The sequence below is a fragment of the Stenella coeruleoalba genome (assembly GCF_951394435.1).
Source record: "Stenella coeruleoalba genome assembly, chromosome: 7".
Classification (NCBI taxonomy): domain Eukaryota; kingdom Metazoa; phylum Chordata; class Mammalia; order Artiodactyla; family Delphinidae; genus Stenella; species Stenella coeruleoalba.
The window spans coordinates 91,481,153-91,506,920 of record NC_137153.1 but is presented as its reverse complement, the minus strand read 5'-3'; the positions used below and the strand labels follow the sequence as shown (position 1 = coordinate 91,506,920).

At 39.8% G+C, this 25,768-nt stretch overlaps 1 protein-coding gene across 2 annotated transcripts in view; it reads right to left on the bottom strand.

The window, feature by feature from the left end:
- Positions 1-25,768, bottom strand: part of TMEFF1 (transmembrane protein with EGF like and two follistatin like domains 1) — a 139,152-nt gene that overhangs the window by 67,683 nt on the left and 45,701 nt on the right. For both annotated transcript variants that reach the window (XM_079925998.1, XM_079925995.1), the window contains one exon: positions 634-743. In XM_079925998.1, coding sequence (XP_079782124.1) covers positions 634-743 — 110 coding nt within the window. The remainder of the gene's footprint in view (positions 1-633; positions 744-25,768) is intronic.

Genomic DNA, 25,768 nt, shown 5'->3' with positions numbered 1-25,768 from the left:
CAGGGAACTAAGATCCCTTAAGCCAGGTGGTGCAGCCAAAAAAAAAAAAAAAGAAGAAGAAGAATTGAATGTAACACATTTCATTTCCATTCCTTTTGTGTTTTTAAACAACAAAATCACAACTAAAACAGCATTTGAAAAGCAAAGATATTCACACTTGGTTTGAGGTTCCCCTTTCTAGTCCATCACTAACCCTGATCTACCCTGAGGTACCAAATCAGTCATGTTCTTTGGCCTAAAAAGATGAGACAGCAACAAATAAGAATGGAAGGGAGATAGACTAGAAAGAGAAGGAAATGGGAAAAAAAGGCCAACATTTTAAATAAGTGACTCTACTGCAATCTGTACTTTATTTCCTTTCAGTGACAATTATACCTTACATTTGAATAGAACTGTAATATATTTTTCAAGGCATTTTCACATTCTATTAGAGCCAGTCTGCCCCCGTAATTCAAGAAAAGAAGCATGGAAGGTACAAATAAGAGCGCTTCATCTGACAAAAAAGAATCAGTGGGCTGTCAACCCAAATTTCTTGTGGGGTTCAAGGTGTTTTAATAAGCTTTTAATTTGAAAAATGTGGAATTACAAAACATGACAAATGTAAAATTTTGAAAAGAGATTTGATTTCCTTACCTGAAATTGACATGCACATTTCAAACCATCTCCATCTTCTTTACAGACTCCTCCATATTTACACGATGATTCATCACAAACTCTTATATCAGATTCCCTCACATTTAATTCTGTAAAAGAGGAAACATTGTTTCATATATATTTGTCTTTTTTATCCAAAGGTACATATATAAATAAAAGAAAAAGTCTTTACACCTCATTCACAAGTATAATAATAAGACACAACATACAAAAAACAAGTTCTACTGGACACAAAATGTTCAAGATTCTGCAAAGAGAGTCCTACATAATAATATGCCTAAAAGTATATAAAAGCAAAGAAAAATAAAACTCAGGATTTCATATAATTCCCAAAGATAAATCCAAAGAATCTTTATATTTTTCCTGCCAAGAGCTTAAGACAGTCTTCTTACTACTGTCTTAACATTTTAGATTATTTTTCTAGTGTTTAAGTTACTTTTAAGGATAAAAAATAATAACTAAAAAGAATCTTGATTCTTCTGGTACCCAAAATAAGTTTTGGATGATCATTATTCACTCTAGAACAAATAAACAGTTTTAATTACAAAAGAATTATGAAGTAAGCTTGAATCTCATACAACAGGAACATATGGAGCATTTACTTGCAAAGAAAGATTCAAAATCTTTCTCAACTTAAATTTTTTAAATGACTGATTTAATTTTACTACCACAGGAAGCAGAGCCTATCAGTACTACTAGTATTCTGTGGTCATTCTGTGCCTGTTCCAAAACTGTCAGTCTTATTCTGGAACTATCAAAATAATCTCTCTAGGAAACCTAATAAACTGCTTCCAGGTTAATGCTAAGTAAAGCAGCCAATCACATGGAATTGGGTGAAAACCACTACAAAGACAATTTTCATATCCTCCCTACTGGGAATGAGAGCTGTAACAACAAATGCACTTATACAAACAGTAAACAAATGGTTGCTTAAAAATTCATCCCAGTGTAGAGGTGAACTCATGAGTCTGGGAGCAGAGAGGCCTAAGTTAGCTTCTGACCCTGTGGCTCAATAGCTGAGAGACTCTGGAAAGAGCACAAGATCTCATGAAGCTCTAGATGGAGACAAGGTCTTGGCAAACAGATCTCAGCGAGCTTTTCTCCAGCAATCCTTCCTCCCTGGTTGTTTTCTACTTCTAGACTTCAAATCAGGACTCAGTGGACTGAGTCAAGGACGTTCTACTTCTCTATCTAGTGACATCTGTCCTGGTTGACCATCATTTCCTCTCTCTGCCCCACTTATCCTCAGTGCTCTGCAATGTGTCTCAGGTCTCCTCCTCCTAGCTGACCCTCCAACGAGCTGGCAGTCAAGTACCTAAATACACAAGGAGTTGATAGTCACAGTACTTATTTGAGAAGCCACTCTGCACCAAGCACTGCACTAAAGTAAGCATATGTCTATGTAACTATTGGTTACAAAAATTTTTTCTTCTTTTCCTTAAGTGGATATCAGGTGCACAAAATTGGATTGCTCTAAAGTTCAAGCATATGTGTAAAATTTAAAAAAAAAAAAGATGAGTAGAAATGAAAACTACAGGAAACTAATGCAGCTGTTTTGTTGCTCTCTCTGTTTCTCTCACTATTCAAGGCACAAATGACCATCTTTCTATTCTTTCATCCTGGCTCTGGAGGCTTTATGTTCTTGGTTTTCCTCAACTCCCACTTTTTGCTTGTTCTTCTCTTCCCCGCTTAACCTCTTGCATTAGCTCCTGAGGCTCAATCTTAAGTGTGGGTGTTGCTTTTTTCAATCTGCCTACATTCCTACTGGGAACCTGCACAAGGTCCGGGTTCCAATTACTGTCTAATGTACATTGTAAAACCCAAGGAAGATAACTATACATTAATAAAGAACTGCTCTGGAAAAGAAGATAAGAATGCATAATATCTTTGCTCAACCACAGGCTTCATCAATTTAAGGGACCATAGAAATAAAAACAATTGCACAATTTGAGAAATAAAATTTAGTGTATTTCTCTTATTTCTTTTCTTTGTAGCCTTAAAGTTCACACTGGGTTCCAATACAATCACACATACCAAACAAGAACGAAGTTTTTATTTTGTCCATGGGTCAAGATCATGCTCTGAGTTAAGACTTGCTATCCTGGCTTGAGATTCTTTTGAGTTGCAATGTTTTACCTGTTGCATTTTAAAAGTGCAACGAGATTGCAATCTAGAGCCTAAACCCTCCCTGCCACTAAGATTCTCACATCTCTGTGAGAGTTGTTCAAGCATCTGTTTGCATGAGGGACGAAGGAACATTTTTAGAGAATAATCATCCTTACTAGAGTGAGGCAGAAAAGCTCAGCCTGATAAACAAAGCCTTGGTTGGAAAGGAGGAGTGATCCCAAGCACAGGGTGGTATCTCATCCAGACTGCCCCAAAGGGTCATCATGACGAGACCGAGAGGCTAACAATGAGAAACTAAAGAATGCCTTTCACTAAAAACTCTGAAGCACCCAAACAATCCCACTCCTGGGCACATAGCTGGAGAAAACCGTAATTCAAAAAGATACATGCACCCCAATGTTCACTGCAGCACTATTTACAATAGCCAGGACATGGAAGCAACCTAAATGTCCATCAACAGAGGAATGGAAAAAGAAGATGTGGTACATATATACAATGGAATATTACTCAGCCATAAAAAAGAACAGAAATAATGCCATTTGCAGCAACATGGGTGGACCTAGAGATTGTCACACTGAGTGAAGTAAGTCAGACACAGAAAGACAAATATCATATGATATCGCTTATATGTGGAATCTAAAAAAAAAGGGTACAAATGAACTTATTACAAAAAAGAAGTAGAGTCACGAATGTAGAAAACAAACATATGGTTACCAGGGGATGGGGGGGAGGGATAAATTGGGAGATTGGGATTGACATATACACACTACTATGTATAAAATAGACAACTAATAAGAATCTGTTGTATATAGCACAGGGAACTCTACTCAATACTCTCGTAAGGGCCTATATGGGAAAAGAATGTAAAGAAAAAAAAGTGGATACATGTATAACTGATTCACTTTGCTGTACACCTTAAACTAACACAACATTGTAAATCAACTATACTTCAATAAAAGTTAAAAACAAAAACAGGGCTTTCCTGGTGGCGCAGTGGTTGGGGGTTCGCCTGCCGATGCAGGGGACACGAGTTCGTGCCCCGGTCCAGGAAGATCCCACATGCCGCGGAGCGGCTGGGCCCATGAGCCGTGGCCGCTGAGCCTGCGCGTTCGGAGCCTGTGCTCCGCGCGTTCGGAGCCTGTACTCCGCAGCAACGGGCTTAGCTGCTCCGCGGCACGTGGGATCTTCCCGCACCAGGGCTCGAACCCGTGTCCCCTGCATTGGCAGGCAGATTTTTAACCACTGCACCACCAGGGAAGTCCTCCAACAGTGTTTTATGAGAGGCCCGCGTACCACAAAAAAAAAAAAAAAACCAAACAAAGCTCTGAGGCAACAAGACACAAAGAGCTCCACTTTGATACCCACATGACAAGATATAAGAGGGGTAGAAAAGGGGCTAGGACACCTCACCACCCCTGGCGCAGCACACCTGGGCAGGCCAGCACAAAGTCAAGGAGACAGTGGTGTCAGGCTCCAAGGTGCACCTCTGATGTCTAGGGGCAGGTACCAATGCGCAACTTCAGGGGCAGCTAACATCACAAGAAAAACAAGACATGCTGTGTGGCAGCGGCCAGAATACATTAGTGAGCCTACATGGTACACCCCTGGGTAACTCCAAAAATAAACTTGGCAAGGAGGCATTCTGTGGGAGCTAGAGGTCCTACATTAACAGGTAAGGGTGAAAAGTCATGAAATTCTGACTATACTGGTTACTTGTCATGTTTTATTTTACACCTATCTTGCTATCAAATCCATGCTATTTTCATGTGTGTTAATGTGGTAAATGTGATTATGTAGTTAGTTGATCAGGAAGCAATTATGTATCTCCTATGTATCTAATATTATGCTAAGATTTGGGATTATGTAGTTAGTTGATCAGGAAGCAATTATGTATCTCCTATGTATCTAATATTATGCTAAGAATTTGGGATACATAACAGGGAGCTTATGATCTTGCTAATAACATGTGGAACAATAAGTGATTAATTCAATATAAATATAGTCTATAATAAGGGGGAAATTGTGTTGTACAGACTATGTTTGCTCTAGGAGTTTCAAGAAGTAGGAAATAAAAATAGATTTGAAGTATAGGGTGCAGTGTCAAAGATGGCAAGACTTGCACTGACCTTGAAAAATTAGTAACACTTTTTCTGATTATAAAACTAATATAGATAGTATCATTACACAAAATTTAGAAATGGCATTGTTTTAATTGCCCACAATATGTGGTAATATTAAAAGAGAGAGAAAAGAATGTTCTTATCTATGAACAATGTAAGTGAAAGCAGAGACACAAATAATTTAATAGTATGCATAAATATTAATTATCAGTGGTTCCCAAACCATGTTCCTTAGGAAAACTCGTGTCCTAGACTATAATGTACCTTCATTAAAATCAAGTAGAATTTCAGTTTCTCATTTGAAAGGGAAAAGCTTCAATGGAGAGAATTTTCTCATTTTAAGTGAGTTTTTTTTTCACTTAGATTTCTTAAACCCTCACTATCTGAGATACTTCCTTGCTAGCTGTCAACAAAACCAATGTTCAACAAATAGGTAAAGAATATTAATAGAAAAATTCCAACAGTGTTTTATTTTTCTTAATGTATCTTTTTTTTTTTTTTTTTGGCTGCGTTGGGTCTTTGTTGCTGCACACAGGCTTTCTCTAGTTGCGGCGAGCGGGGGTTACCCTTTGTTGCGGTGCGTGGGCTTCTCATTGTGGTGGCTTCTCTTGTTGCAGAGCACGGCATCTAGACCACAGGCTCAGGAGTTGTGGCACACGGGCTTAGCTGCTCCGCGGCACGTGGGATCTTCCCGCACCAGGGCTCGAACCCGTGTCCCCTGCATTGGCAGGCAGATTTTTAACCACTGCACCACCAGGGAAGTCCTCCAACAGTGTTTTATGAGAACACAAGATCATGAATGTCACAAGCTCACAAACATACACTTTAAATTGTTTTGTCATTGTGGCCGTCGTGGCTAATTGCCTACTTTGGATCTATTCTCTCCTTCTTACTTAGTAAGGGAACCCCAATTTTGTTCTGGGAAACAAGGTACTCAGCTAAGTAATCTATTTCCCCAGATCCCTTGTTGTGTACCACAGTTGATATATAAGCACTGTCCATTCTTCCTTCCTTATTCCATTCTTTGTTCTGCTTGGAAAGTAAACCTCTTGCCTAAGGTTGTGGAAACCATCTTACATGCGTGAAGGTGAAAGCTACGAGCTAAAGATGGTAGACCAGACAGACGGAGCAAGAGTGTGGAGAGAATTATGGAATCACCACACCCACCCTGGATTTCATCCCTCCAGACTTACTGTTACGGGAAATGAACACATAAAGTCCTTATCATTTAAGCCACTATTGGTCAGGTCACTGATACATGTAAGTTAAAGACAATCCTGACATAATCATTGCATGTAAATTTAAGATAAACATTTCTAAGGAAAGTCTTAAATAATCTGGTGCTACATCACAGTTTACATGATAAAATTACATTATCAAGAGCGTCACGACTTTCTGGTGCTCTGACCCCTCCCAAATTTGAGAACTACTGCCTTAGCTCAAACTCAGTATAGTAGGAATTCTATATTGGGATCATCTTCTGAATGTTACTTCTTTTCAAGTATTCTGTTCAGTACCAGGCATCAAGAGGGCACTCTACTACCTGTCAGTGATGATGATAATTACACACCTGCCTTCCTGAGCCCAAAATGGAAATTCAGCAAAAAGGATGAGCCATTTCTAAGGCCCTCAAAACTCAGTTCTCCAAATAGAAATATTTTACACAAGGAATCACTCAGCAGAGTGGCTCAAAACAGAAACACTTTGCTCTGGTTACAAATGTGCCAGACATATAATTCTCTAAATGTAAAACTTGTCTCAATTCTCATTAACATTTCAAAGCTGGGGAACAATACACAGTAAGCGAAGGAACCCTACTTACTGTGAGCCTGAACTGCCAGAGTCCCCAACTTTTGGCAGCACTAACTAGGTTCAGGCTGCAGTTCAAAATGAGACCTATTAGCACTCCAGAATGATGTGACTTTCCTACCACCGTTCCAATTAAACAGAAGGTAGTTGGAGGATCTTATGAGTTAGCTAGAAATTACAGGAGCCAAAAGTGAATTCACTTTGGAAATGTTACGACAGAATTGAGGGCTTCTCAGTCTCGGCACTACTGACATTTTGGGTTAGCTACTTCTTTGTTGGGGGCGGGGGCCATCCTGTTCACTGCAGGATGTTCAGCAACATCCCTGACCTCCACTCACTAGACGCCAGTAGGATCAGCTGTAACAACCAAAAATGTCTCAACATTACAAAACGTCCCCTAGGGAACAAAATCACCCCCGGGTTAGATCCACTATAAAAGATAAAATGAAAGGCTTTACATTTAATTCTCTAACACAATCATTACAAAGAAAGTAAGTCAAATAAGCAGCAATCTGCAAGATCTCTGCACATTACTACGGCTGTTTTTCATTTCAATAGGAGGACCTAAATATACTGCCTCCAAGTTTATGTCAAGTCCTGGCTCAGAGTGGGTGCCCCTCCTTTAATAATGTCTTAACCTCTAGAAAGCCTGGCTTCTTCCCCCTTCATATCAAAACTCTATCAAAGGTCAACATGACCTCTACTCTAAAGATCCATACCTTTTTTCTTAGTCTTACAACTCTTTTCTTGACCTTTCTACAGCAATTGACACACCTGGCCTCCCCTTCCAAACGAATCATCTTGATTATCCCCCCAACTCTCTGACCACTTCCCTTTTAATCACTTCTTTTCCCTTCTCCTACTGCTCAGTCCATGTCACTCTTAGAATTTATTCCCAATTTAATCAACTCTCCAGATTAACCAAAGTGTGCCTTTCTCTGTAAAACATACAAACCAATGCCCATGGCTCAATGAATCCTCAAGGCTACTAGGTCACTCTCTAGAACATTCACGAGTACTTTAGCTCCAACCAGGAGAGCAGCTCTTGTGCTTCAAGAGTCAGTTATGTATGTTATACAGCTTGTGTATGCCAACTGTATTTGTTATTGTAATTCTGTGGTTTCAACTCTTCATAAGAGTGAAAATAAATTGTTTCTATGAAAGCAAAATTGAATTCTACAGAAAGACTTAAGATGAGTTGCTTTTTACAAATAGCTATTGCCTTAGGTGTAGGCAAGATAAGAACCTAGATTTTTGTATCCACAAGTCTTTAAGTTCCTTTTTAAAGACGTTAGAACTGGAATGTGTACTCAATGCATTATGAATCTAGTTTATTCAAGAAAGGGGGAATTCCAGCTCTTCTCAAAGAAAAATTCTGGGACCTCTTTCAAAATACTGTTTAATAAATATATATTTTTAAGTTAAAACGCTACATGCATTTATGAATTATTTTGTCACTCCACACTTAAAAAACTTTGATTAACCAACTACCAGAATCTTAAAGCACTGAGACAAGACGGCTCCTACTATATATAAAAATATTCTGCCCTCAGCCATCCCATTGTGATATCTCATTTTACTTCTTCTCTCTCAGCATTCTCATGCACTCCCACCACTCAAGTCTCCAGTTGCTTTTCCCCAACCTTATTAAGCCACTTCCATCTGCTTTTGCCAATGCTATTTCCAGCCTTCAGAGCATTGTTGGGCAAAGTCCTATAAATGAATAAATAATACTTAACAATAAGTATTCTTTAAGTACTTATCAACACGTGGAAATTTTCAGTTCATCGCCAGTTGATTCCTTATTGACTCCCCTCCAGGACATGTTCAAACTCTGTACGTCGTTCTTAAGAAAATGTCAATGGGTTTATTCTCATTCTCTAGATGTTTATAGTATTTGGGAAAACCTGCATACCAATCCAGTCTTACAGGACCCCTGTAGGATGTTTTCACTCCCAAAAACACTCCAGCTTGTTCACGATCCCATATCCAACTGCCTACAAGACAGTTCCATGATCTCTACACTGAAAACAGTGGAAATATTAAGAATATTTAATGTTTAAATATTTAAACATTAAAATATCACCAGGAAATGGTGTGACACAGCCATGGAACATTAAACAGCTGTTTAAAAGGTTGTATATATTATATAGCAATGTGGAAATAGCTGATGAATGTCAAGTGAAAAGGCAGAAGACAAAGCTATACACATACACCAAGCTAATGTATAAAAAACACATATAAGGGGCTTCCCTGGTGGCGCAGTGGTTGAGAGTCTACCTGTCGATGCAGGGGACACGGGTTCGTGCCCTGGTCCGAGAAGATCCCACATGCCGCGGAGTGCCTGGGCCCGTGAGCCATGGCCGCTGAGCCTGCGCGTCCAGAGCCTGTGCTCCGCAACGGGAGAGGCCACAGCAGTGAGAGGCCCACGTACAGCAAAAAAAATAAATAAATAAAACACATATAGGAAAATCCAGCCAGGAAAAAACAAAAGTTGGTTAACAGGGGCTGTGTTTGCACCAGTTGAACATGGATGATTTTTTCTCTTTAGAAGTTTCTATACCAGTTATATTTAATGGGGGGAAAGACTCAATGTGATTTCAAACAACCCCAGAGACAGCTTGCCATACAATGGACAAAGTGTGAGTTTGGGGGTCAATACGGGCCAGGTTCACATGTTGGTGCTTAACATTGTAGAGTATACCACCTTCCCTAGGTATTGTAATGATTAGATGAGATAATGTATTAAAAAGCAACAGTACCTAGAACAAGTAGGTATACAACAAAGATTCACTTCTTCTCTTTCCCCAGACCAGTTTGAGAGATACCTTTAATGACACAAATCATTGAAAATCAAACAACAGATCTATCTAGGAAATGTTGACTTCAGGGACTTCCCTGGTGGTGCAGTGGTTGGGAGCCCGCCTGCCAATGCAGGGGACTCGGGTTCGAGCCCTGGTCCGGGAAGATCCCACATGCCACGGAGCGACTGGGCCCATGCGTCACAGCTACTGAGCCCACGTGCCACAGCTATTGAAGCCTGGGTGCCCTAGAGCCTTAGAGCCTGTGCTCTGTAGCAGTGGAGGCCACTGCAATGAGAAGCCCGTGCACCACAACTAGAGAAAGCCCGTGTGCAGCAACGAACATCAATGCAGCCATAAATAAATAAATTTATTTTTTAAAAAAATGTTGACTTCAGTCTCAGCAAATGAGATGAATTAGGAATTAAATTCTCTTCAACTTGTTTACTAAATTAAGCATATTACATTACTGATTTTCTGCTATAAAGATATGAGGGGGAAAATAAACTACACTCATACTTCATGATATAAAACCAAAAGCAGTTTACATTAATATTAAACAGCATCCGCAGCAGAGATGACTAAAAGTTCTCTAAGCTATATTTAACGAAGGAAATTCACATGTGCCACATAATTATCTGACTCCAATACTTTTCATCCCATTCCGCACACTACTGCCAAACCACCCTTTGTTAAACACCACTTTGATCATGTCAATCCTCTACCCCAACACCTACAATCACTCCCTGCTGCCTACTTCAATTCTAAATTCCTCTATGTCAGTATGCTTCAGGCAAGGTGATGGGGAGGACAGTCTATTGCAGGATCAGAAAGAAATACCTAGATCTTGAGCTGGGTATTAATGGTACCCAGGGTCTTTCTAGCCCTTTCAAAGATCTCGAACTTCAACACTCTCTCCCTTACTATTTCTCACTAGCTTGGCAAACCTGTGTGCTTCACTCTCACAGATATATAAACTGAAGTCCTATATGGTTGCCAGGGGACAGGGACAGAAGAGTATTGGGACTGTTAATAGGTATGGAAATTCTTTTGGGGGGCAATGGAAATGCTTTGTAATTAAATAGTAAATAGTGGTGATGGTTGCATAACTGAATATATTAAAAAAAACACTGAATTGTATAAAATGGCGAGTTTTATGTTATGTGAATTTATATCTCAATAAAAAATTAAAAAGTTTAAGAATCAGAAAAAATAATCACGTTACCTAAATTAAAAAAAAAATGAACAGGCATTATAATTCAGTGTTTAAGAGGCAGACCCTAGAATCAGACCTCCTAGATCAGTATCCTGGCTCTATCACTTATCAGCTATGTGACACCTTAGTAATTTACCACTCTGTGCCTCCGTTCCCTCATCTGTAAAATGGGGACAATAACACTAGGGACAATAACAGTACCCATCTCACAATGTTGATGAAGGATTAAATAAAGATAGGGAAAGCACTGAGAGCAGTGCATGACACGTCATAAGTGCTATGTTAAGTGTTTGCTATTATTTTTTTATTAACACCAGCTCTGGAGAAGGTGTGGAAAATGAGCACTCAAACCAACTATACCAGTATAAATTGGCAGAACCTCTCACAGGATAATATGGCTGTATACATGGAAATTTTAATTGTCTCTATGCCTTAACCCCACAATTCTATTCCTAGGAAATTATGATAGGGATAGAAGACAAAACGTATAAAAACGTAGGTACAAGATTGGTAACATCAGCTTTTTTTTTTATAGCAGCAAAGTGGAAAAAAACCTAAGTGTCCATACGTTGGGAATTAATTAAATAAGTTATTGATGAAATATTATGCAGCCATAAAAGTATGCAGCAGAAACACATACACTGATATGGAAAGACCAAAATCCATTATGAAGTGAAAAAAAGCAGGTTATAAAATTATATAGGGACTTCCCTGGTGGTCCAGTGGTAAAGAATCCGCCTTCTAATTCAGGGGAGGCGGATTGGATCCCTGGTCGGGGAACTAACATCATCCCACATGCCACAGGGCAACTAAGCCAGCACGCCACAACTGCTGAGCCCTCGCGCCTCAACTAGAGCCTGCATGCCTCAAACTACAGAGCCTGTGAGCTCTGGAGCCCGCGCACTACAACTAGAGAGAGAAAACCCACACACCGCAACTAGAAGGAAGCCCACGCACCACAACGAAGAGCCCTTGCCGCAATGAAAGATCCCACATGCTTCAACGAAGATCCTGCATGCCACAGCTAAGACCCAATGCAGCCAAAAAAATAAAGAAAAATAAAGAAACTATATAGTTATAATGCAATTTATATTTTGCAACATATACATGTTTACATAAGTATTTTAAAATTCTGCATGTATATTCAGTGTATTTCCTCCATCAAAAAATTTAAAATATCAATAAATAAATCTAAATACAAAAAAACACCCTCTGGTTCTATTTCTTTTTTCTTTTTTTGGCCGCTCCACATGGCTTGTGGAATCTTAGTTTCCTGACCAGGGATCGAACCTGGGCCCACAGCAGTGAAAGTACTGAGTCCTAACTACTGGACCGCCAGGGAATTCCCATCTCTGGCTCTATTTCAAACCATTATTCCTTAGTGTCTGCAATACCAAATGGAATGGGAGGTAGCCAGAAACCAGAAGTCACCCACAAGGACAGAAATCTACAAAACAACTTGCAAGTTGGCACGGAAGAAACTGATATTAACTATTCTAAAAAAGAACTTTAAAAGGACTTCACAAACTCTGGTGCATTAGAAAGAGTTCCAGATTCAGAGTTTTGATTATTTGATTAAGTAACTATATAATCTTGGCCAACACTAAATCTCTCTGAGAAATCCCAGTTCCCTAGAGTAAAAATGGGTATAATAATCACTCCTCTGAGGGTTGCAAAGATTAAATGACATCTTTACAAAAGACCACTGGAAACTGTAAAGGTTACTTCTCCCCTCTGGGACAGAAACTCTGATACAACCACAACCTTAAACCATGGCAAACTGTTATAAAATAGTGAATAATTTTTTTAAAACTAAGTTTAATTAAATGGTAATTAGGAAGCACTTATGGTCTGAACATGGAGAAGGAAACAATGGTAAACATAATGGCACCACCTAAAAAATATCTCAAACTACTTTAAAGTGAAAAAAACTATGAAAAAATGAACACAAGACACTAAACAAAGACTGAGCTGACTTGTGAACAATAGAGGATCTAAATATACAATAAGGCTAGAAACAACAGAATTGAAATAGAAATAACAGCAGTTTAGATTCACTTGTAAAACAGTATTATACGAAAGCTGACAAGGCAAAATAAGGTAAACTGAAAAATTCCAAAAGATCTGTCCTGTGAACAATAGTGGCTCCAGGTTAAACAGCATATGCCAAAGCAAACACGCATATCAAGGAAAAAGTTCAAACTTTTTCTGGTATAAATTGAAATCGTTTCAGCATAAACATTACGATACTGCAGAGGAGAATGGCAATCATCACAGACTACTTCTTTACATTTTTCCATATTCCTCAAATTTCTTATATCAAACAAATACTGCCTTTATAACAAAGAAAAAAGGTGTGGGGTTTTTTTTTCTTTTATTTTTCTTTTCTTTGCTTTTTTTTTTTAAACCATGGAAAAGAAAGACTCAGAATATTTGCACAAAAATGAGAAAAATGGCGCCATGGCTGAAAAGTTTCTGAAGGCAGAAGAATATGTTAAGAACTTTAGAATTCAAAGACTGATGAAACTACTGAGCCATGAAAAATACATGACACTTGTAAAAAGGAAATAGATTCAAATAGTAACAAAAGATTAACAGTAAATCATCTAATAAACTAAAAGCAAATACTGAGGGAGTTTTAAGATTTAAACATAGAATTTCAAAGTGCATGAGAAGAAAAATATGCAAAATCCTAAATGCTTCGTTTCTCCCATGAGAGAAGCTAATGATGGAATTAATAGTAAGAATAATGAAAATAGTTCTGCTAAAACAATGTTTCTAATAATGTAAAAAAGGGGGGAGAGGGAAGGAGGAGGTAAATGGGTTGACATTATCTCCCAATTCAGCTTTTACAAAATTGAGGGCTTCCCTGGTGGCGCAGTGGTTGAGAGCCCGCCTGCCAATGCAGGGGACACGGGTTCGAGCCCTGGTCTGGGAGGATCCCACATGCCATTGAACAACTAGGCGCGTGAGCCACAACTACTGATCCTGCGCGTCTGAAGCCTGTGCTCCCAACAAGAGAGGCCGCGATAGTGAGAAGCCCATGCACCGCGATGAAGAGTGGCCCCCACTTGCCGCAACTAGAGAAAGCCCTTGCACAGAAACGAAGACCCAACACAGCCAAAAATTAATTAATTTTTTAATTGAAAATTTACACGCCATTAGAGAAATCACATATATAGGAGAAATGAGGGATAACATATATGAACTTAAAAGATGGTTGGTTATAATAAAAAAGACAATAACAAGTATTGGCCAGAATATGGAGAAATTAGAACCCTCAGACATTGCTGGTGAAAATGTAAAACGGTGCAGCCACTTCGGAAAACAGTTTGGCAGTTCCTCAAAATGTTAAACATAGACTTACCATGTGACCCAGCAATTCTGCTCCTAGGTATGTACCCAAGAAAACTGAAAACATATGTGCACACAAAAACGTGTGCATGAATGTTCATAGCGGCATTATTCATAATAGCTCAAAAGTAGAAACAAACCAAATGTCCATCAGGTGATGAATGGATAAACAGAATGTGGTATTATCCATACAATGAACTATTATTTGGTCATAAAGAGGAATGAAATTCTGAAACATGCTATGACATGGATGAACCCTGAAAACATTATGCTAAGTGAAAGAAGCCAATCACCAAAGGCCACATATCGTATGATTCCACTTATATGCAATGTCTAAACTTGGCAAATCTACAGCAAAAGATAGATTAGTGGTTGCCTAGGGCTGTGGGAGTGGGGTTTGGGGAGTGACTGCTAAAGAATATGAGGTCTCTTTTGGGGAGGACAAAAAAGTTCCAAAATTGATTGTGGTGATGGTTGCACAACCTTGCGGCTATACTAAAAACAACTGGATTTTACATTTTAAAAGATAATCATGATCATGTAGGGTAGCACAAATATCATAATTACTTCACTTAATGTAAACGGGCTGAATACCTATGAAAGCAGAATGGTCTACACATACATTGGGAAACAAATCCCAACACTTAAAAACTAAAAAACAAACACAAATCCAAAAAGGAATGGGCAACATTATGACTTCAGGAGATTCTTTAAATCTGCCTTGCACAAAAATAAAAAGTACAACAAAAAATGAAACAAAAACTATACAATGTATATGTCCCTAACAGAATAACAAAAATATAAGAAAAATTGTGAAAAATAAACCCGTATCATAACTGGAGGCTTCAATGTTTCATTAACAATAGACAACTACACAAAGAATTAAAAGTACAGAACTGATATAAAGCATAAATTAAACCATTTCCCTTGGTAGGAGCCAACTTGGCAGAGTCAGGTTCAGAAAAGAAAGATTTAGATACATAGATATAGATATAATATAGATATAGACGTAAGGTAGATAGAGATATACATACATAGAGATAGATAGACTTAGATACAGAAAGAGACTATGATAGAGCAAATGTGGTGAAACCTTAACTGGGAAACCTGGGTATACTACATCAACTTACCTCAAAGTTTAAAATTCAAAAAAAATTTTTAAGTTTAAGTAAAATTAATAGTTATATAATAGGAAGACTTCCCTGGTGGCGCAGTGGTTAACAGTCCGCCTGCCAATGCAGGGGACACGGGTTCAAGCCCTAGTCCGGGAGGATCCCACATGCCACGGAGCAACTAAGCCCATGCACCACAACTACTGAGCCTGCTCTCTAGAGTCCGTGAGCCACGACTGCTGAGCCCACGTGCCACAACTAATGAAGCGCGGACGCCTAGAGCCCGTGCTCCGCAACGGGAGAGGCCACCGCAGTGAGAGGCCCACGCACTGCGGGGAAGAGTGGCCCCCGCTCGCCACAACTAGAAAAAAGAAAGCCCGCGTGCAGCAACGAAGACCCAACGCAGCAAAAAATAACTAAATAAATTAATTAATTTTTTTAAAAAAGTTATATAATAGGAGACTAAGAAGCCAAGGAAATAACACTTTATTTTCTGAGGTATATTTCATAAAATGTGTTCTCATACTAGAACGCAGAGACACAGCCAGTTTTAATGTGAAAACCTAGAAATTCTATGACACATTCTTAGACCATAATGCAAAACCAAAAAACAATCTATCTGTAACATATCTAAATTCATAAATTTTACAACAATGATGAAAGGAATGTTATCAAAAATGCCTGTGGTCTTAAGGGAAAAGAAAAACAATGATCTGTTTCCACCTCAAGAATTTAGAAAGAAAAAAAAGGGAAAGTTGAAAAAGAGGAAGTACTAAAACTAAGATATAAAATTAATAAAGGAAAACTAAATATGATAAAAATATCGTTAGAGAGTGTTTCAAGGAAAATCGTATAGTCAGAGATAGCAGGGTAGCTTTCAAATACGAAGAGGTAGGAGGTGGATTCAAGGCAAAGGTTGAGAAGGAAAAGAACAGAGTGCAGCACTGTGGGTGGAAATGTAAATTGATACAGCCACTATGGAGAACAGTATGAAGGTTCCTTAAAAAACTAAAAATAGAACTACCATTATGACCCAGCAATCCCACTACTGGGCATATACCCTGAGAAAACCATAATTCAACAAGAGTATGTACCACAATGTTCACTGCAGCACTATTTACAATAGCCAAGACATGGAAGCAACCTAAATGTCCATCGACAGATCAATGGATAAAGAAGATGTGGCACATATATACAATGGAATATTACTCAGCCATAAAAAGAAACAAATTTGAGCTATTTGTAGTGAGGTGGATGGACCCAGAGTCTGTCATACAGAGTGAAGTAAGTCAGAAAGAAAAAAACAAATACCGTATGCTAAAACATATATATGGAATCTAACAAAAAAAAATGGTTCTGAAGAACCTAGGGGCAGGACAGGAATAAAGACACAGAAGTAGAGAATGGACTTGAGGACACGGGGAAGGGGAAGGATAAGCTAGGACGAAGTGAGAGAGTGGCATGGACATATATACTACCAAATGTAAAATAGATAGCTAGTGGGAAGCAGCCGCATAGCACAGGGAGATCAGTTTGGTGCTTTGTGACCACCTAGAGGGGTGGGATAGGGAGGGTGGGAGGGAGACGCAAGAGGGAGGAGATATGGGGATGTATGTATACGTATAGCTGATTCACTTTGTTATAAAGCAGAAACTAACACACCATTGTAAAGCAATTATACTCCAACAAAGATGTTAAAAAAAATAAAAGAACAGTGCAGCAGAAGTTGCAAGGAGTACAGGCAGGAGAGGTGCTCAGATGGTAAGGGTTTGAAACTGCAGAAATAAGGATTTGCATTTAAGTTGGTGATGGTGAGTAACAGGAATGAGGGAAGGAATACACACCAATTTGACCCTCCTCCAAACAGGCTCTCCCTCCCAAATCAAGAGCATCACAGTTCATCCCGCCTCCTATGGCAGATGATCCAGAAGCTAAGGGAGAAAAAGGTCAATGAAAGGATGGCTGGGTAGGGACTAACAAAGTGAACAGCTGATGCCCCACTAGACAACTCTGGAGGATTTTTGCCACATGGCAGGAGCCTAATGTTACCAATACCTCCAAGTTTAGAAGGGCAGACCACAATCCAGATTTTTAAGTGACACCTCAAGATTTTTAATGGTTAACAACCAATGCAATTTTTAAAAATACAGTGCAGGCCAAACAAGTCCTCTGAGTTCTCCCCATTTCCACTACTGTTATCTTTCACCATGCTCCCAGTCTCTTCCCTTCTCCCTTTCATCTTCAACAATTCCAGACTTTGTTTTCTAAAACCACAATGTCACTCGAATCCTTTAAGTTTCCCTTTGTCTTCAGAGCAAGTGCCAAACCTTCAGCTCAGCCTTCAAGGCCTTCCTCTAACATGGTGGCAGTTGTGCGACTCACCTCCTGCCTTAATCCCCACATCCCAGTATCCCCAAATATTCCCCTCACTGTCACATCTTTGTACCTTTTCCAACAGCATTCCCATGGCCCAGAGAATACCCCTTCCAACTCTTCTCAGTTTCTACGTTCATTCAGTCATTAATTCCACAAATAAATATGAGATGGGGGGCTTCCCTGGTGGCACAGTGGTTTAGAATCCGCCTGCCAATGCAGGGGACACGGGTTTGAGTCCTGGTCCAGGAAGATCCCACATGCCGCGGAGCAGCTAAGCCCGTGCGCCACAACTACTGAGCCTGTGCTCTAGAGCCCGTGAGCCACAACTACTGAGCCCGCATGCCACAACCACTGAAGCCTGCACGCCCTAGAGCCCATGCTCCGCAACAAGAGAAGCCACCGCAATGAGAAGCCCGCGCACTGCAACGAAGAGTAGACCCCGCTCGCCTCAACTAGAGAAAGTCCGTGCGCAGAAACAAAGACCCAACACAGCCAAAAATTAATTAATTAATTTTAAAAAATGTATGAGATGGGCATCTAATTTTGTGCCAGACACAGTTCTAGGCACAGATAACACAGCAGTGAAAGAAACAGACAAAAATCCCTGCCCTCATGGATCTACACAGAGGAGTCAGAGAATAAGTAACATGTATAACAGGTCACACAGGAAAAGGTGCTTTGGAGCAGGAAGAAAACATAAATGAGGATTCAAGTGGAAGAGGGGCAGAAGGGGTGGAAGGTGGAAAAGCGTGCAATTTTAGGGCATCATTTTGCAAGTGATGTTAAAGACGTGAAGGAGATGAGGGGATAAACAACTGGGACAAGAAGGTTCCAAGCAAAAGGAACATCAACAGCAAAGGCCTCAGGCAAAAGTGGGGCTGGTGTTTCAGGCTAACATTCTGCCTGTAAAACCCAGCTAGAGTGCCACTTATTCAGAGAAAGTGTTGTTTTGATGCCTAGAAATCAGAATTATTCATTCCCTCAACACTGTATCTGTATCTTCCTTAGGGCACCTTGCATAGTGGAAACTCTCACTGATGAATTAATCATAAAAGTCAGGTAGAGCAAGGAATCATTTTTTAAAATGACACATAATTATAGCCATTTTTAACTTTAAACATATAAATGTACATTCATTTCCCCATGTGCCATCAAGACCTCTGGGTCTGTCAAATGCAGCCCCCCCCCTTCCTTGGATAAACCACACTCATAGTCCGTTATCTACAATGTCCGTTTTCCTCTCTTTTACAGTAGAACGGGACTTTAAAATACTTGCAAAGTTTGCTAGGAGCAGAGTCCTTCCAGAGATTTATAAGGTTTCCCCAATCTGTTTCAGCTGTCTTTACCACAATGTAATTCATTGAAAGGCAATTCTTTCAGCTTCATGCCTTTATCAAGTCTTTCCAAAGCAAAGACTTAAAATTGCATAAAAACAATTCCTCGTGCATTCACATTTCATCTATTTGAGTAATATTTACTAATTTATACTCACAACTACCAGTGGTATAAGTAAATCTGAGAACAAACACAACTGATTCTTGGTAAGCAGAGAAATCAAATGATACACAGACAAACCAGAGTTAACCTACCCCTGGAGCATCTGTGTGCTGTGGGATTTGGACAGTATGGTTTACTAAGGGAATGTTTAATACAGAAAGTTAAAATCAAGCCCAGCAAAGGATCTGAATAGACATTCTTCCAAACAAGATATATAAATGGCCGTTACGCATATAAAAATGTGCTCAATGTCATTAGGGAAATGCAAATCGAAACCACATTGATCCACAACTTCAACTAGGACTCCAACTAAGATGACGATAATCAAAAAGACAATAACAAGTGTTGGAGAGGATGTGGAGAAATTGGAACCCTCATACAGTGCTGGGGAAAATCTAAAATGGTTGCAGCTCCTTTAAGAAAGTTTGCTAGTTCCTCAAAATGTTAGAGTTAAACAAGAAAATTGAAAACATATGTCCACACAAAGACTTGTACATGAATGTTCACAGCAGCATTTTTCATAAAGCCAAAAAGAGTAAACAACCCAAATGTCCATCAACTGACAGAAAACCAAAATGTGCCATATACATCCATACTGTGGAATATTACTCAACCATAAAAATGAATAAAGTTCTGATACATGCTACAACATGGATGACTCCTGAAAATGTCAGGCTAAGTGAAAGAAGCCAATCACAAAAGGCCACATACTGTATGATTCCATCTATATGCAACGTCCAAAATAGGCAGATCCATAACGTCAGAAATAAGATTAGTAGTTGCTAAGGGCTGGGGGGAAAGAGGAACATGGAATCACTGTTAATAGGTGTGGGATTTCTTTTTGGGGTGAAATGTCTTGGAATTAGATAGTGGTGATGATTGTACAACTTTGTGACTATACTAAAAATCACTTAACTGTACACCTTTTAAAAATTCCAATGCTACAAAAAAAAAAAAAATTCCAATGCTGTCAGTGTTCAATAAATGCTTACTTTTGAGTGGGGTGGAGGGAAGAGGGAGAAAGCCCAGGTCTAGTAAATAGAAATTTCCTGTGTATATTTATAAGAGGCTAACTAACCACCTCTGTTGGAACATAAGGCCCTTGAAGGCAGAGATGACCTCTCATATATTCCCTTAATATCTAGTATATTAGGTTATACTAGGCAGGTATTCAATCAAGTTTCACTAAATAAGTTAATAAACACCCACATATTACATACCAGGGAGCTAGAAGTGTCCTGATCAAGATTTTATACTAATTAGGAAAAATTCACTTTTTATTCCCCAAAATCCTGAATTGCCACTAACAAGGCACTTCTGTTAGGTCCCATTTGTTTATTTTTGTTTTTATTTCCATTACTCTAGGAGATGGATCCAAAAAAATATTGCTTCAAATTTATGTCAGAGTATTCTGCCTATGTTTTTCTCTATGAGTTTTATAGTATCTGGTCTTACATTTAGGTCTTTAATCCATTTTTAGTTTACTTTTGTACATGGGGTTAGAGAATGTTCTAATTTCATTCTCTTATTTATTTGTTTGTTTGTTTGTTTATTTTTTGCCATGCCACACAGCTTGCAGGATCTTAGTTCCCTGACCAGGTATCAAACTTGGGCCCCGGCAGTGAAAGTGCCAAGTCCTAACTATGACCACCAGGGAATTCCCTCCAATTTCATTCTTTTACACATAGCTGTGCAGTTTTCCCAGCACCACTTATTGAAGAGATTGTCTTTTCTCCATTGTATATTCTTGCCTTTGTCATAGATTATTTGACCATAAGTGCATAGGTTTATTTCTGGGCTTTGTATCCTGTTCCATTGATCTATATGTCTGTTTTTGTGCCAGTACCATACTGTTTTGATTATCGTAGCTTTGTAGTATAGCCTGAAGTCAGGGAGCATAATTCCTCCAGCACCGCTCTTCTTTCTCAACATTGCTTTGGTTATTCAGGGTCTTTTGTGTTTCCATACAGATTTTAAAATTTTTTGTTCTATTTCTATGAAAAATGCCATTGGTAACTTGATAGGGATTGCACTGAATCTGTAGATTGCCTTGGACAGTATGGTCATTTTATTTATTTATTTTTTAATTTATTTATTTTTGGCTGCATTGGGTCTTCGTTGCTGTGTGCAGGCTTTCTCTAGTTGTGGCAAGTGGGGGCTACTCTTCGTTGTGGTGCATGTGCTTCTCATTGCGGTGGCTTCTCTTGCTGCAGAGCACGTGCTCTAGGCACGTGGGCTTCAGTAGTTGTGGCTCACGGGCTCTAGAGTGCAGGCTCAGTAGCTGTGGCGTACGAGCTTAGCTGCTCCACAACATGTGGGATCTTCCCAGACCAGGGATCGAACCCGTGTCTCCTGCATTGGCAGGCGGATTCTTAATCACTGTGCCACCAGGGAAGTCCCAGTATGGTCATTTTAACAACATTGATTCTTCCAGTCCAAGAACACGGTATATCTTTCCATCTGTTGTGTCATTTCAATTTCTTTCATCAGCGTCTTACAGTTTTTGGAATACAGATGTTTTGCCTCCTTAGGTAGGTTTATTCCTAGGTATTTTATTCTTTTTGATGTGATGGTAAATGGGAGTGTTTCCTTAATTTCTCAACGAGGCACTTCTCTTAATCTGAAGTTTATATCATCCATTTATATCATCCTTACCACCACCACAATCCAGAGGATCCACTTCTAATTCCCGTGACATTTTAAAAACCTACTTCAAATTCTCCACCTTACGTCTCTCACCAGTGCAGCTTGTTGGTCTCTCTGAATGTTTTTCTTTCTCTTTAACCCCATTCCCTAAGACATCTATGTCTCACATGTTTAGCCTCATTTTTTCTTCTCTAACACCCTAGAGCCAAAAAAGACTATTATCATTATCTCCACATTATAAATGAAAAGGGGGGGGCATGTCTAAGGTTACCTGGTCTCCTGGGTTCAAGGTTCATTTTTCTTCACATAAATCCTGTATTTCCAGACTTTTTTCTCTTTGGATGAACATGGAGCTTTCTGATAAGTTAGATTTTTAAAAGAATAAGTACAAATAAAAAGATAAAATCAAAACAATAAGTATAAAGTCCACAATGAGTGGAGAACTGAGACAGAGGACAATTTTTTTTTAAGTCTGGTTTAGAACAAGAAGAGATAAACAAAGGGCCCACTGCTTAGGGAAGATGTTGTAATATCAAGAAGTAACAGGGATAATACAGATCCTTTCAGTTTCTTCTTTGTTTACGTAATCTTCTCCAAAGAGCATGATCTTCAAACTAGGAAAGGTAGAACTCTGATAAAACAAAGCTAACATCTAAGGTAAGTGGCATGGAAAGTGGACAGTAATGGAATAGAGATCTTCAAACTAGGAAAGGTAGAACTCTGATAAAACAAAGCTAACATCTAAGGTAAGTGGCATGGAAAGTGGACAGTAATGGAATAGAGAGCTAGTTCAAAAGAATTTGCTTTCTGATCCAAACAAATCATACTCCATGGTACTGAAAAAACTTTAAGATCTGACTGCTGATTATCTAAGCTGTCTTGACAAGGTGCCAGAAGACCAGAAATGAAAGAATGCATTCTCAATTTTCAAAAAAGGAGAAATGGAAATCCAGAAAGAAAATCCATAAGTGAAGTTGCCACATATCCACTGAAAAACTCTAGAATGGGTAAATAAGTTTTTGAACACAATAAAAAGAAAAGGCCACCATGTGCTCTTGATTAAGGCAGACTATATGACATTTGCTTTTTGATATGATTACTAAAATGGAAAATGGATGATACAGACATATATATATACTGATTCAAACAAGACAATCTGACAGAATCTTTTAATGATAGGCTGGCGAACAAAACGGGAAAACGTTGAACAGCAGAAGCTCAAAAATCTGTCAAATGCAACTAGGAGGATGCATAGCTGGCTGAACATCTGGTTGATTAATGTATCAACATCAACCGATTTAGAAGCAAGTCAGCAGTAAAATATCACATAGTTCCATTCTTTTCCACAATCTAGACAACTTCTATTAATTTAATAAAGCCACAGATCTGCTCTTCACATTTACAAGGGCCACAAAGCTGTGAGTGACCCAACTTACACAGCCAGACAGAATCAGGCTTCAGAAAGGTCAGAGTAGGCTGAAATGACGGTCCAAAACCCAAAATGAAAATCAACAGGGAGTCAAGGCCAGCATTTAGATTTTAAAACTCAAACATGTAAAGGAGTAAACTTTGTGGAAAATACCTAGGTAATAAAAGCTACTAAAAAAATCTATGCACAATCTCAACCTGCATTAATAGATGCCTATGTTCAGACTGGAGTATTATAGCTCTCTAATTAATCAACTTAAAAAAATTTATTTTCCGGGGCTTCCCTGGTGGCACAGTGGTTAATAATCCACCTGCCAGTGCAGGGAACACGGGTTCGAGCCCTGGTCCGGGAAGATCCCACGTGCCACAGAGCAACCAAGCCCGTGCACCACAACCACTGAGCCTGTGCTCTAGAACCCGTGAGCCACAACTACTGAGCCCACATGCCACAACTACCGAAGCCCATGCGCCTAGAGCCCGTGCTCCGCAACAAGAGAAGCCACTGCAATGAGAAGCCCGCACACCGCAATGAAGAGCAGCCCCGGGGCTTCCCTGGTGGCGCAGTGGTTAAGAATCCGCCTGCCAATGCAGGGGACACGGGTTCGAGCCTTGGTCCAGGAAGATCCCACATGCCATGGAGCAACTAAGCCCGTGCGCCACAACTACTGAGCCTGCACTCTAGAGCCCGCAAGCCACAACTACTAAGCCCGCGTGCTACAACTACTGAAGCCCATGTGCCTAGAGCCCCCTGCTCTGCAGCAAGAGAAGCCGCTGCAATGAGAAGCCTGCTCACCGCAACGAAGAGTAGCCCCCACTCACTGCAACTAGAGAAAGCCCGCATGCAGCAACGAAGACCCAATGCAGCCAAAAATAAATAAATAAAATAAATTTATTAAAAAAAAAAGAGCAGCCCCCTCTCGCCGCAACTAGAGAAAGCCCACACACAGCACTGAAGACCCAACGCAGCCAAAAATAAATAAATTTATTTTTTAAAATTTTATTTTTCATATGAATCATTCCCAGGTCTTCATCCTAGAAAGAGTTATGACAAGAATCTACAAATATCATTTAGTTAAAACTCTAGCTTTAGACCCAGTTATTCAAGTATATCTTAGCATTAGGAAACATTTTATTTGATGAGCCTAATTTACTGTTATATATATCAAAATATCAATATACCCTTGAAAGAAGACTCAGATATTATTAAATCCAAATCCCTCTTTTAATAAAAGAGGAAACTAAGAAGAATTAAGTAACTTGCTCCGAATCACACAGTTGCTTAGCAAGGGCCAAAATCCCCAAATCAGTCCCTTTTTTCCACACCCTGTGGGTTTCCAGCCCTGTATGTCCTTTCTTAAAACTTGTACTATCCATAAAGAGTTAGAATGCATACACAAAAACATCCGTCAATACACACTTTATTTTGCTAAGGACAAATTATCTCAGCAAGAACAAATAACCACAGCACATTAGCCCATAAAATATGACATGGTGTGATCACTTACTAGTTTGATAACCAGTATTTGTTACAAAAAGGCACTCTAATATACAAATGACTTTTATTTTTAACCATTAAAGTGTGATTAATGGTTAAAATATCATCCCATATTCCACTTAACGTTAGAAAAATAGGGACTTCCCTGGTGGCGCAGTGGTTAAGAATCTGCTTGCCAGTGCAGGGGACATGGGTTCGAGCCCTGGTCGGGGAAGATCCCAGATGCTGTGGAGCAACTAAGCCTGTGCGCCACAACCACTGAGCCTGCGCTCTAGAGCCCGCAAGCCACAACTACTGAGCCCGCGTGCCACTATTACTGAAACCCGTCCACCTAGAGCCAGTGCTCTGCAACAAGAGAAGCCCGTGCGCCCCAACTAGAGAAAGCCCACACGCAGCAACGAAGACCCAACACAGCCAAAAATAAAGTTTTTTTTTATTAGAAAAATAAAGTAAAAGTTATTTCATGGGTGGAAAAGTTTTAATGGACACACTGTTGTTTACTATGCTAACCCCTCCCCGATCATAAAACATGTCATTATGAAAATTATTAAAAGAATTTTAGACCTTCAAACCTTAACAGCAGGCCAAAGGTTTTCTTCATGCAGGGTAGCATAAGCATCTGTGCTGAGGCCCTCTGGCTCCCTCCTCACTCCCCCCAAAAAAATGCCCCTTCAAGAGCCCTTTGGGTACAAAGGTTGTCTGGCAGGCAGACTACCCGGATTCCCTGTGGCCTGTCCACCCTCTCTTTCCCCCTCTCCCCCACCCCCCATGCTGCTTCTCCCACCCTTGGTTCAAAGAAGACAAGTGGAGAATGAGAACTGATAAAAGGGCAAGTTAGCAAGGCTGTGGCTTACGATCACTAGCATCTGCCAGGCCAGCTCCAGGAGGACATACCCACCCCTAAATGAGACCTGGAAGCCTCTCCTTGCCCCAGGGCTCCTCTGGGACCCATTGTGAAAGGAAAAGGGAACTTCACGGCCAGGATACCCTCCTCCACAGTCTCGTCCCCAGCAGGCTCTTTGTTTCCAGCAGCTGCGGGGGTGCAGACGGCCTTGGAGAGAGGGGAGAGGTCACTCCCGTGCTCCCGTGGCTGCCAATCTCCAGGCCCTCCCGCAAAGTAGACAAACGCACGC